Genomic DNA, 14,164 nt, shown 5'->3' on the forward strand with positions numbered 1-14,164 from the left:
TTCTTTAAACAAAAACAAAGTCAAAATGTTTGTAATTTGTCTGAGCAAATAGCTTTTACAATATAACATAAATAATTCTTAACTTACATACAATTTTTTTTTTTGTTGAAGACTTTTTTGAACTAACTTTAAGAAGAGGAACACTGAACATAGGAGCAAGATAAATTCTTACTCTGGCCTTTTAGCAAAACAAAATATAACAGTGTACGGTAAAACAAAATAAAACAGTACTTTCTTTGTGCAAAACGTGTACTGATAGACTGTACATTTCTGTACAAAGACAATTTCAGCTTACTTTGCATAGCAGAAAAGCAACACGAGACATGAGATACAAAACTCAGTTGCTATAACACTTTAGGTAAGCCTTGTGTAAAAATACTTAGCCCTAACTTTCTCAGTAAAGCCAGTTTTAATTCTAAAGCACTCAGGCAATTCCAGCATTGTTGTCTTGTCAATTCACATCCAAAACACACCTTGTCCATTGTAGAGCTCATTGTGCGCAGTGTGTTATCAGTAATTATGCCTGCTAAAACAGTCAGTCACTCAATATCCAAAGATCAGTTTTCTGAGACTTCAAGTTTTCATTGAGGAATACATGAGGTTCCTTGAGAGATTGTATCAGTGCCACATGAGGGCCACAAAGATGGCAAAGGGCCTGGAGCATCTCTCCTATGAAGACAGGCTGAGTGAACTGGGTCTGTTCAGCCTTGAGAAAAGAAGACTGAGAGGGGACCTGATCCAGGTCTATAAATATCTAAGATGTGGGGGGGCAGAATGGCGAGGCTGGACTCTTCTCAGTGGTGAGTGGAGACAGGACAAGGGGAAACGGCTGGAAACTGCAGCATAGGAAGTTCTGCACCAATGTGTGCAAGAACTTCTTTACAGTGAGGGTGACGGAGCACTGGAGCAGGCTGCCCAGGGAGGTGGTGGAGTCTCCTTCTCTGGAGATGTTCAAGACCTGCCTGGATGCCTACCTGTGTGACCTGCTGTAGGGAACTGGCTTTGGCAGGGGGGTTGGACTCGATCTCTGGAGGTCCCTTCCAACCCCTACAGTTCTGTGATTCGGTGAGTTTGCAGGCAGCACAGGCACTGTGTTTGGCACTCCTGGTGTGTGGAAAAAGTTTTCTGTCGTTGTCTGAGGCTCCGGGTGTTCCTTTAGCACAATAGGCTAAAAGAAAAGGGAAAGCTAACTTTCAGTTAAGAAAAAGTAGTCAGTTCTTGCTGTAGGTTTCTGTAGAATGTTAGCAAACACACTTCTTCCTGAAATTCAGAAATCTATCAGCTCTCTGTGGAGAAGAGTATCCTCCTTTTACTTGCTCTGCATCTACATATCCATATATATCTGTATCTATATCTACATTATGAGAAATCAGTTTATTTCTATTATCTCCTCCTATCTCCTTTTTTAATACAAACTGTAGGCAATACAGCATTATACAAATAGGAGCTGAGAGCAAATTAGGAGGATACTGAGGAAAGATAAGGCAACAAACAGTTTATAAGCGCTTGTCATTTCATATCCATCCAACATCCTCTCAGAGGCTCTTCACACCTTGTCATCCATCAGTTTTCTTCCAGCTGGCTCCACTTTCTCAACAAGTAAGATACTTTTTCTTCCTTTCTAACCTCTCAATTCTATTCTGCTATTGCTAGTTGTCACTTTTTTTGGAAGGCAGTGTTGGATGATGAATAAAAATTGAAAAAGTGTTCATTTTAAAGTTTTGCCTGCTTAAGGAATTACTATGCTGTTCTTTCCCACTCAACCTATGGTTAAACAGTTGTAACATATTGTTTCTTACTTTTTCTTCTTATAAGGTCATGTTTTCTAAGCTATGTTTATTGCATTCTGTTCTTGATGGGATTGGGATATGCTAAAGAACAGGATTTGCAGGAACTTGCACACCAGCAGGTATTAGTCATGCATGTTGCAGTGTAATGTTCAGAAGTAAAGCACTTGGATTTGGGACAGAGCTGGTGTTGCTAGAATTGAGATGGAAGTTGTTCAGTACAGGTGCAGCAGCTACAGAAGTTGGTGACAACATGATGTTCAAGATGTGTGAAAAGCTGGAATGTGCTTTCTGTTCAGATGTCATCATTGGAATGGCACCTAAAACAGGAAAAAAAAATGCTGTAAGGATTGAAAACTGAAACTAGAGACCTTGCATTGTGATTTCACAGCCCTGGTAGGATGAATCTGGCTCACAATCCTTCAAACCTGGTATCTGTGTGCATATTTCATTCAGTACTCACCTGCAGTAGGTAAACTTTGGGTAGCAGTGTGCTGCAACGAACATAGCCCAGCATTCTCTCTATTAGGAAGACCTGCATTATTGCTATGGTAAGAGGAATAAAGTAGCCAGATGGAAAAAAGATCTGAAAAAGAAAAAGACAATACACAATTACTCCAAAGGTGTAAGAAAAAAATTTCTTCTTCAAAATCACGTTCCCCTTGCCACTTTCTTATTCTATATTCCTCGTATCCCCAGGGCTCAGTATTCCATACTGGCTGCCATCTGAAAATTGGACTCAGTCGACTCAAAGCCATGCTCCAAAACAAGGCTGTCCTCATCACCCAGCTTCATTCCCAGATTATATGCTAGAGAGGAACTGCAGACCTATATGCAATTAACACAGTGCAATTCAGCTAGGCAAAACAAATCCTCATGTGTTGTTTTTTTTGTTTGTTTGTTTGTTTTTTGTTTTTTTTTTTTTTAATAAACACTTAGTGTTTATTAAACACTGGGCTTAGTAATTGCGTCACCTCACTCCTAGATTGCGTTTTTTCTCATGGCAAATATTGGAAGGCAATCCTTTGGCACTTGTAAGTTCTGTTTTTGACAGTAGAACTGTTTGTGATTTGCAAGTTCACTGTAACAATAAGTGAGAACTGTGGTGAGTTTCACTGCAGTTCTGTTGTACATCGAAGTATTGTAAACTAAATGTTAGTATTCTAAACTAAAAGAAGTAACAGTCTGGGACCGTATGAGATCTCAGTATTGCTTTCATCTACTTAGTTATCTTCATCCCAGTCAAAGCCTGAAAGTCGCTTCAGGAGAGTCCTGCTTTAAGCTCATTGCTGTTGTTTTTTCTAAAGCATGCTGTATAATAATCCAACTAAAGGCAAATCTATATACGCGTAGTTATTCAGTTTTGTTTATTTTGCATTCTTTCACGTGGTGTTTTCCCAGATAGCAGCAAAAAATGCTGTGCTGTGTGGCAAATCTCACCTCATGAGCAGGACTGGCAAATGCCACAGGTACATCTTGTTTAGTTTCGGTTCTGTTCTCATCTTCTGGAGCGCATTCTCTTTTGCACTGCTCAGAACAACTTGCCCTGCTCTGATCAAGTGTTTCAAATCTGTTCTGTTTTTCTTCCTGGAAGTTGTCCATTTCGTGACTGGTTTGTGAGCCAATGGAGGGTGGTCTTTTGTGTTTAGGGGGTTCTCCCTTTAAAAGAAAACGCATATGAAAAAAGCAAGAAGGCACTGTAAGAAACATGACATTCTTAATTACAAATGTACTATGATAGCCATATGTTTTATAAATCAGAAAAGCAGTTTCTTCTGATTCTCGGTTTGAGTCAATAAGAGAACCAGTTCCACCTTATCCCTTCTTGCTCCTTCACAGCTGGCAGGTGGTCAATGCCACACGTTGCCATAACCCTTTCCCATTTCATGGCAGTTTTGACAAGCACAATTTGAAGCAGCGTAATTTACAGACACTAAAGCATGCAGCAACTGAGGAGTGGAAAATAATCCGGACCCAGTTTCTTCATGTGCATCAAGTGTATCTGAACCTCTTGTTCTCTTTGTGTGTTGTATTAAAATGTCTTAACCAAGTATAACATTAGGTAAATACGTCTGGAAGATAGCAGGATGTGGGAACATGCCCTGTCCAGCAGGTTTTGTGTGCCCACTTTGCCTCCTAGCGCCTTTACAGCCAAGAACAAGAAGAACCCTCGTATAAAAATAAGTAAGAGGAGCTGCACCAGAACCATTGTATAAACAGATTAAGTCCTGAAATAACTTTTCAGGAATTGTATCTTTTTGACAACAGTTGTACTCTTAGTCATACCTTCTCAGAAATAAAAAATTGGAGGGGCAAAGGGGGAAAATGAGAAAATACAACCTGATTCCAGGCTGGCTTTTTGAAGATTTACATTGTGCTGAGTCCTGTATATTCTGCCTGATGCTTTGCAAATACCAAGATTACTTTTTCTATGTAACAAACCCAAACCAATTTCTACAACAAAAATCAGCTGCCAAGATGACTCCCTTGTCACTTGGCTTCTTTAGTTAATGGAAAATATGACAACATCTGCTAGGTTCCTCAATCACTTTGAAAATGAACAGATGACACCATCACAAGGCTATAAACCAGGCTGACAGAAATTAACTTACCACAGCATTATCAAGGCTTTCCATGTTACTTCTACACTTTTTTGATCAAGTTACTCTCTTGTAGTGCCTGAGACCTCTTAAGGCAGCTCTTTGATGAAGATTCAGATTCCATAACCGGTCCTTCTTTAGCTGCCATGGCTTTTCCTGGATCAGCTGCAGCTGTGCAATTGTCCCCTTCCTTGCTGGTCATTTCACTTAATGCTTTTGGATTAATACTTTTAATTCCTTTCACATTAGCACACGGTAGAGGCTGCAACATGAAACTTGGGCTGTACGCTGTCACAGTGTGAGCTTGAGAAGGATGCAGATACACTGCATAGGAGGCACCAGAAGGAGGCTGAGGTTGCATCACTGCTGATGCTGACCGGTGGCTTGGAGGCAGGGCACCTAACGGCTGAACGAGAAGAGGCTTTGGAGGCGTTGCAGCAGTGCGAGTGCTGGCCTTGGGAGCTGCCTCAGGCCAGGGCAGACTCCTCCAAAACAGATCCTGACGGATCATTTTTCATGTCTTCTGGTCTCCTTAAAACAAGAAGTCAAAACACATATTTTAGTATTTTGATACAGAATGCCCTAGTTGTTTTTTACATTACAAATTCACGCTGTCTTTGTATGTCTTGATAAGCTGAACAGAAAACTCCAAGTGAAAAAATAGCCTAATGCACCAGAGATTTCAGGTCCTTGCAGATCGCTGCCCAACTCAAAATAAGTATAGATTAAATTTAACAGTCAGTGACAAAAAGCTTCCGAACACAACACTTGTGCAGACTTACTTTGGTGGTTCTTCCAGCTCATATTGAGGGACTGCTGCAAGCTGAGACATTTCACTTGTATAAACCAATACGTTTTCATCTGTACCTGCTTCAAGGGAGAAAACAAAAACATTTTGCGATCAGTTTTGTTCTAAGTGAAATTCAATCTTGAGTCTGCATTATTTCTACTATTATTTCTAATTGCAGAGCTTATTCTCTGAAGAAGTGTTATTTTAGATTTGTTTTCGCTATCAGTCTCTTAAGGCCTCAAGATTTACAGACAACATACACTTATTTCCCCATCTTGTTTGTTTCTGACTTTTTTTTTTCCAACAATAGTTGTTGTAAGCAGGAGATCCACTCATCCACTTCTATCAGAAGGCAAGTCTGCATATTTAATACAAGACTCCACATTCAAGTGGAAAACACGACTAGAAAGAGAAAGACAAATACAGTATTCAGCTATACTTGTGCTTATTTTAACTGGACTGGTTGGAGCAGAATTGGATCTTCCTTCTGTCACTTTCTATACTTCTAACCAACTTTATTAGGGATGGATGCCGAGTGAAGTTTTGCTTTACTCTTGAAGGAAAAAGATTTTTTGAATGTTCCTCCTTGGAAGCGGTGGATTCTGAAATACGCGAGATGCAGGGTGCTGATGTTGTTTCAAGCTTTGTAGCTATAATACCAAATAAACAGAAGAGTTTTATATCATACGTAAATTCAGATATATCACAAATGTATTCAGTAGTTAAAAGCAATTATTTGAGCCTGGCTTATAACTACTGAAGTACCGGGCAGCAGCAAAAATGGAAATGCAAGTATAAGAACACGTACTGTGTGCCTTATATGTGCTCCTCTGAGAAATACTGTACTGTTGAGAACCAAGTGCAATGATGTGAACGTCACGGACTTTCTGCCCCTTTTACTCAGTATTTTGGTTAACATCTTTCTAGGAGAGAAAAGGAAGAAATCGCAAGCATCAGCAAAGCAGAAGAAGGTGGCACATATACGTACCATCTGTGCTTGGTGGGACTTCAGGTCCTGTCCATTTAAATGCTGGTTTTCTCTCTCCTCTGTTGCCTCTCTCCTCTGTTATGTAGACTTTCTCAATAAGCTTAAGGCTTCTGAGAACATTCACTATGTCATAAAGCCTCTTGATTTTAGCTGAAATAAACACATATAAAGCAGAGCAATTTTTAATAACAAGTTACCATTGATCTGATTTTAAAAGTTACGATGTATTTTTAGTGTTTGAAAGGAAAAGTCATCATTTATGAGCACCATTTTGTGGAACGCGTATTTGTATTATAAAATAACATGACAGACCACAACTTTTTTTGTTGCATTCATACTGTTTCACAAAAAAAGAATAAAAAATAGAAAAGGAGTTTGTCTGAGAACCAAAGGAGTAAAATTTTCAGGGAAATGCAAGATGAATTACTGATCCTTCAAGAGCAAGCACATTCTCACCTATTAGAATACACCAATCTAAACCTCAAAGTATCTTTATATCTGAATTTATATCTGAATGGAGAGGAAGAGGAGGAAACGTGCAGGGAACTGAAAGCAGGGTAAAATAGTGAAGAAACAATTGGCAGTTACAACACTGGGTTTCACTTCCTCACCTGTTTAAGCTATTAGCAAGACTTTTACAGTATCTCTTCAGGTTTCCCTCGAGTAAGTAATGTGACCTGAACACTTACTTGCATGCTGCTGGGGCAACTTTGCTGAAATGATGCCAAAATGTTTGACAGGTTGCTTAGGAAATCACTACCAATAAGCAGAACCTACTTCAGGCTGGAAAGATTTCCCAGACTTCTCTTATGTGACGTGTATGAACAGTGATGCACAGGTGGGCCCCTGTGAGAACTGTGCAAAGAGGTTTTGGAGGTTCAAATATCTTCATGGCAAGATGACAGCATTTTACACTGCACAGTCTTGTAATGGATTCACTCATTTAGCTTACGCTTGATTTCAGAAAGCGATCAAGAAGCAGACAGGAATAGCAGCCTTTTACTTACTGTTAAACTTGCTTTTATCTAAGTCTTCCATCTGATCTTCTCCAATAAAGATTTCAGCAGCAACTTCAAGGCTTACTGTTTGAGGTGTTGATACAAGAAGCAGCATCACAAATTTCTGACTCATCACTTGCAGAGACTTGCCTTTCCGGCTATTTATAGAGGCTGCAGAAGACAGGAAAAGAGGATTAAAGCATTAAGTGACATGTCAGCTACAAACATTTTTATTCTGCTATTCTGTGATTCTGTGAAATTTGTCAGCAGCAGCTACGCAGGGCCGACACAGAGCCCAGAATCTGGTTTCTACATGGCAAGCATCAGGAAGTCAGGTGGATGCCACGTCTAAGTACAAAACTGTGTGATGTATTCCCTTGTATAGCTCTCCTATCACCTGATTTGTACTCCTTAACTGCAGATTATGCAATGTATGTAACACTGCTCAGTGAGCATGTCTTCTACAAATCAAATTTAACGGAGTCATTTAGGCTTCTGGCTTCTATTGCTTCCATAGGTAACAAACCTGCTACTTGGCTACGTTTGTTACATCACCTGATGCCCTTCTTGTTCTTGCACTCTCAAAACCAAAATGTATTCTTAAGAATTAAATGGGTAAGACAACTGAAAGAAAGCACAGATTTCTTCCGCCCATCACAGACAGACAGCGGCATTTTAAACGTAAAGACTGATACATTTTTTCCCCCATGTGCATATTTATAATCAGGAGCAATGTTATTCCTGGCATACAGAGAAACCTTACCAGCACAGAATTCGGTTCCTGGGAGCTCCACAAAACATATTTCTGAATGCTCGTTGGAGATGAAAGATCTTGCCACTTCTTCATTTCCTTTGCCATCCACATCAAACTCGTGATCTTACTTTCTTTTCTAGATCATCTGAATTTTTCCTGTGTATTTGTTCTCTTCTCCAATTTTCTTCAAGGTCTGCAGGATTTTGGCAAGGTTATGCCACCCATGCCAAATGTATATGTTTCTGGCAACACGGCTCACCATGCGGAGGCTCTCGAGCACATTCACAATCCTGTAAATATGTCTACGTTTAACATCTGCAGAAATGAAATGCAAGATTAACATGGCATCTCAGTCACATAAAATGTCTTTGCCATTTACCTGAAATACAGTTTGCACAGAAAAAAAGATGAGTTTGCTATGCTTCCCCCTCTTAATTTGCTTGTAAAGCATTTTCTAACAGGATGTTCTTTTGTCTAACAATCTAAAAATAGGATTTGCTATAATGATTCAAAAAATGTTACAGCAGTGTGGTTTATATTGGCTTCCCAAACTGCAGAATATTGCAATTTCATCGTTCTTACAGAAGACTTTCAGCTTTATGTCAGCATTTGGAATCTTGGCAGATGATTGGTGAGATACAAAAATAGTGATGTAAAACGAGAAAGTTGAGTTATCAAAGGCAGCAGAAAGCAGTTTCTTACTTTGGTGTAGTGATGGACAGGAAGCTGCAGGTTCGAGTGCCAGAAATGCTGGCTCCTGCCATAACAATCAACTGCTGATCTTTGCCATCATTCCTATGTCAGAAAATCCCAACAGGTTATTTGTGTCATCTGCAATAACTTAGATGTTTAATATTAAGCAAAATTCTGAGTTTATTAGTCCAGCTCGCTGGAGAAACTACAGTGGTTTAAGAGAGTTGAGGTAAGAAAGAAGAGTTTAAAGGTTTAAGTGAATGAGAGCACAAAGTAAGCATTCAGACTTCTATGGAGCGAAGCAGTACTGCGCAACAGGAGGGTGATTTATCAGCTTGTGCATAGGTGGACATGCAGTAGGATATACACCAACTTACTGAGCTCCTTGACTACTTCATCAAGGCAAATGGTGTTGTCCTCCACAGCGCTGGGATAATCTGGATACTGAGCCAGGAATTTAAAGCATAGCAATCCCAGGCCTTTCTCTTTGTGACTCGGTTGAAATATTTCATATTCATCTCCTGATAAGTGCTCCTACGCAGAAAAAGAATTTGAGAAGTTTTTACAACGGATATGTCAATATAAACACGATACGGAGCTTCCCTGCCAGCACCAAGTCCGGCATTCTCCTCTGGCCCTGCGAGATGGCAGAACTGTAAAGACTGGAAGAGACCTCTGGAGATCACCCAGTCCAGCTCGCTGCTACAGCAGGTGTACGAAACGAGTTTTACGTCTGGAAAACACTGCAAAGCGGGAAAAGCCCACAACCAAAGGGGCAGCGCGCGGAGGCGGCCGGCCGGGGCGTACCTGGCAGCAGTAGGAGGGCTCCTGCAGCCCCCGGCTCCGCTCGCGGTTGCGGATCTCGGGGTTGGCGGCGCTGACCAGCACCCTCAAGTTGGCGGTGGGCGTCCAGGGCTCGCCGGGAAGGGCCTCCTCGGGCTTGGAGGACGTGGTGAGCGAATGACAGCCGGGCTGCAGCTCGGCCAGGGCGCGCTGCGAGCCTCCCGCCCGCTTCTGGGCAGTTCGCAGCGGCGCCAGGGGCTGATTCTCCTGCGGAGAGAAGAGAGGAGACGGGAAGGGCAGAGCCGAACGAGCGCTGCCGAGCCTCAGAGCGGCGCCGGGGAGCGGCGGGCCTGGCCGCGGTACCTTCTCTCCGGCGTCCATCTGCGCCGCCGGCCTCAGCAACGGTAGCCACCGCTCGGCATGGCCGGGCCCCGCGCGGAACTAGTGGGCCGCCGGCTCGCCCCGCCGGCCGGACCACACCCTCCGCCCAGCGGCCCGGCCCGGCCCCGCCGGCGGGCGGAGCGCTTCCGGGATCCGGTTTCAATATTCGGCGGCCGCCGCGCTCGCCGCCGCCCGTCTCGGACCTCGGACGGACCGGCAGCGGCAATACCGCCGCCCCGCGCCGCTCCAGCCACCGGTTTGAACCGGAAGCGCGGAGCCGCCGGCGGAGAGGGGAGGCGTCCCGGCCAATCGGCTCGCGGCGCGTTGGCTGGCTGGCGGCGCGGGAAGGGGCGAGCGGAGGGCGGGGGTGCGTGCCTCCCGCCGCTCGCCCCAGCGGCTGCGGTGCGGCATCGCTCACCTCGGGACCGCCAGTCGCGCCAGCTCTACGCCGGCCGAAGCTGGTGCCCACAGCGGCCGCTCCATTGTTCCCTCGAGCTCCCGGACGCGTTCTTGGGTTCAGGCAGACCTTCGCCCCTCGGGGCGTGGGCCTTCTAGGTGTCCGGTGAGCACACGGCTCCGTTTGTGCTCCTTGAGCTGGGGACTGAAGGCTGTGGGGACGTATCTCGTGGTTTGACCGAAGCCTGTCAGTGATAAGCTAGAGTCACATAGATGCTGGTCAATAACTGAAGAGTACAGTGCTTTGTAGCTACCCATCTTGTGTTATTTCTTAATTCCAATGCCAATTCTTAATTCCAATTCCCTGTGAAAGCACAGGGCTCTGTGGGTGTCTGCTCCAGGCCAGGAGGCTCAGGGCAATGAGCACAGCCTGAGGTACCTCAAGAACATCTGACTACCTGACTTCTTTAAGCACAGATAAGAAAACAAGGTTATTCAACAGAAAAGAAGAGTGGATTCTGAGCGAGAAGCAGTCACTGGGAAATGCAATGTTATCCTTATTCGGGTGTCTCTGCAGTGCTGATTTCTTCCAAAACCCTGCAGCCGCGCAGGTGATGGCATTCACACCTTTCTCCTCATTTTCCTCTGGTTGTGCTGTAACCAAAACATATCTTTGTTTCAGAAAGTAACTCCAGACTCAGCCTCTCAGAAACACAGGAGCGCTCAGGGCTCGCTGGAGGTCAGACTTCTTTTACTTCCTTGCGTCCCCTACAAAACTGTGGTGAGGTTGTGTAGACCTGCTTGGGGCTCTTTACCATGGCATGTTGTTTCACTTGCAACTTCACCCAAGACAAAATGATTGTTGCACTCCAATAAAGCAACTTCTAAAGATGAAATGTGTGCTGTAGAGAAATGAGGGCAAATGAAATGATAGGTGTGTTTGTAGTCAGCCATGAGGTCTGGATGCCATCTCAGGTGTTGTCTTCACCCTGCATCTCTGCAGGCAGGAGCAACACTTTTAATTTAATTTAATATTCACTTGTTTAATGAGGGATGTTGAGCCAGCTAGTCCGAATCAGAGACAGAAGGTGGGAAAAAAAGGTCGAAACTTGAAATCCTAAACAAACTGTGTGTGTTTGCACTTTTTTTTTTTTTTTTTTTTTTGTTCTGGCATGCTAATTTCAGAGAACGTTAAATCAAACTTGATGCATGCAGCAGAAGCTACAGTCAAAGAACATTAATAACGTGTGTATAATCAATGGGTGTCAAGATGTTACAATCACAAAATAAACAAGAGAGTTAGGCAAAGCGAACTATGATAACAAGAGAGAATAAATGGAAGGCTTACCCTTATGCTGGGCTCACCACAAAACACCAGAAGGAGGAATCTCCAGACGAGATCCTTCCCCACTGGTAGCCAGCTCTTAAATAGGTCTAGGAGGGGTGGAGCCTGGCTCTACCCCTTCCGGCAGCACAGCTGAATTGCCTTCACCTGTGCTCCTCTGGCTGACTTATGGCTCGCCTCAGGTGATCACAGAATCACAGAACCACAGAATCACAGAACTGTAGGGGTTGGAAGGGACCTCCAGAGATCATCGAGTCCAACCCCCCTGCCAAAGCAGGTTCCCTACACCAGGTCGCACAGGTCGGCATCCAGGCAGGTCTTGAACATCTCCAGAGAAGGAGACTCCACCACCTCCCTGGGCAGCCTGTTCCAGTGCTCCGTCATCCTCACTGTAAAGAAGTTCTTGCGCATGTTTGTGCGGAACTTCCTATGCTCCAGTTTCTGGCCATTTCCCCTTGTCCTGTCTCCACTCACCACTGAAAAGAGTCCAGCCTCGCCATTCTGCCCCCCACACCTTAGATATTTATAGACCTGGATCAGGTCCCCTCTCAGTCTCCTTTTCTCAAGGCTGAACAGACCCAGTTCACTCAGCCTTTCCTCATAGGGGAGATGCTTCAGGCCCTTCACCATCTTCGTGGCCCTCCGCTGGACTCTTTCCAAGAGATCCCTGTCTTTTTTGTACTGGGGAGCCCAGAACTGGACGCAGTACTCCAGATGAGGTCTTACCAGGGCAGAGTAGAGGGGGAGGATCACCTCCTTTGACCTGCTGGCCACGCTCTTTTTAATGCACCCCAGTAAGCCATTGGCCTTTTTGGCCACAAGGGCACACTGCTGGCTCATGGCCAACCTGTCATCCACCAGGACACCCAGGTCCCTTTCCGCAGAGCTCCCCTCCAGCAGCTCATCCCCCAACCTGTACTGGTGCATGGAATTATTCCTCCCCAGATGCAAGACTCTACACTTGCTTTTGTTAAACCTCATCTGGTTTTTTTCTGCCCAGCTTTCCAGCCTATCCAGGTCTTGCTGAAAATCTATCAGTGATCTATCAGAGGTTCAGGCTGTGACTCAGTAGTTCCTATACAAACGTGGTACGCAGAGAAATAGAAATGTAGCACTTAAGTGCTTCACTTTGGCAGGTATATTCTTCCTGTTACAATTAATTATCAGGAAAAGAAGACAAAAGCACAGACATATATCCAGCATGAAATGCATCTGAGCTTCAACAGGTGCCTTCATCACACTGTTAAAGAGTGTAGAGAGCAAAAAGCTCAGAATGCTTGGGCTATAGAGCATGTTTCTGCTTCAGATGCCTCTTTGTAGTCAAATGTCTCTAAAAGCAAATGTTTATTCAAAGCCAATTGCTAGACAAATTCCATTCCCCTCAGTACTTTAGCTGAGAAATGATATGTGGTGTTAAATGGGGCATAACTGCCAGAAGATTTTTTACTGTAGCATTAACAGAACAGTCTGTGCTACTGTGGTACCACTTCTGGTTCACTTGAATGCATTCACAATGTTCTTATGTTGAACTGTTTGGCTTAATTCATCTGTTGGTTCGTGTTGCGTTCCCACCAAAGAGAGCAAACTGACTTGGACTGGGGGGATTTCACCAAGAATGAATTTGGTTCAGGAATGCTCATAGTGCTTGCTGTTAAGAATTTTTCTCCACTTCAATTCAGTTACTCCCCAGAAATTTTGTACCATGTTGTATCTCCTTGAAATTGCTCTTCACATGCCTTGCTTTGAGCATTCTGGCTAGCTCAGTCAGAATATCCCTTTTCATCTAAAGGTGCTTCTTGCTCTGAGGCTCTGTTGTTTCACTTCCAATGGCTCATTTGCTTCATGATGCTCTTTTAAGCGTGCTCCTGGACAAAGCCATCTGCAGGAGCTGTGTTGTCATGGGCTGTCAGACAGCACGCTGATGGGGATGTGAGTGCGTTGTAATTCTGTTGGTGATATGCTGATGGATGCTGAATGGCGTCTCAGAATTCCTCTTTCCATCTCTGTGCCACCTTTCTTATTTTTGTAGAGTACTCAGCACCATATGTCCTGCATCCAGGCTATTTCACGGTATATCTGAAGCTCAAACTGATTTGTCTGTTCTGTGGATTCCACGCTGTGGAAATGGTAGTAAAACTGCTTAATTCTTGGAAATGGCATGCATTATAATGGCAGAAAGGGAACAGAGGTTTTGGAGTTAATTCTGCATATGATTAAAAACAAAATTTTGTTGAAAAATCTTCCCTTTAGTTGGTTTTCCTGTATCTTCTGTGTGTGCAGAGAGTTATTCACTGCTACAGAGATAACCTTTTACATTTCCCCCTGAGAGAATGCTGATTGAGTGCAGTAAATCCACCACAAAGGCCATAATATCTGGAATCAACTTTACCTGCACCTGCAATCTTCTGTTCCAAATGCCATCTGTATTGTAACACTTCTCTGCATTCTGGATAGAGCATCTTAACCAAGCTGAATTATCTTATCTGCTGTGTGGGGATTAAAGTTGTCAACGTTAATTATCTTTGCCTTCTTCTCTGGCTGTTTTTTTTCCTTGACTATGCTCAGAGTTCATTATAACTCTCATGCAGCAAGAGATTTAGTGAGACTCTACCAAAGTATCTATTTGCTGGCATAGCAGGCACACATGTC

At 43.7% G+C, this 14,164-nt stretch overlaps 1 protein-coding gene across 1 annotated transcript; it reads right to left on the minus strand.

Moving 5' to 3' along the window:
• Nucleotides 1-557: 557 nt before the first annotated feature.
• E2F8 (E2F transcription factor 8) lies at nt 558-9,774 on the minus strand (the record flags this gene model as incomplete). The annotated part of the gene is given in 24 exon segments (XM_079537024.1): nt 558-581; nt 585-626; nt 1,052-1,168; nt 1,800-1,808; nt 1,812-1,871; nt 1,875-1,916; nt 1,920-2,107; nt 2,251-2,340; nt 2,343-2,373; nt 3,228-3,446; nt 4,400-4,441; nt 4,443-4,872; nt 4,874-4,918; nt 5,170-5,257; nt 5,617-5,650; nt 5,652-5,827; nt 6,166-6,315; nt 7,173-7,334; nt 7,927-8,041; nt 8,045-8,053; nt 8,057-8,232; nt 8,988-9,144; nt 9,418-9,660; nt 9,757-9,774. Coding segments are annotated over 24 exon segments (2,667 nt in total).
• Between the last annotated feature and the right edge of the window lie 4,390 nt (nt 9,775-14,164).

Source organism: Tetrao urogallus, assembly GCF_951394365.1.
Source record: "Tetrao urogallus genome assembly, chromosome: 6".
NCBI classification, from domain to species: Eukaryota; Metazoa; Chordata; class Aves; order Galliformes; family Phasianidae; genus Tetrao; species Tetrao urogallus.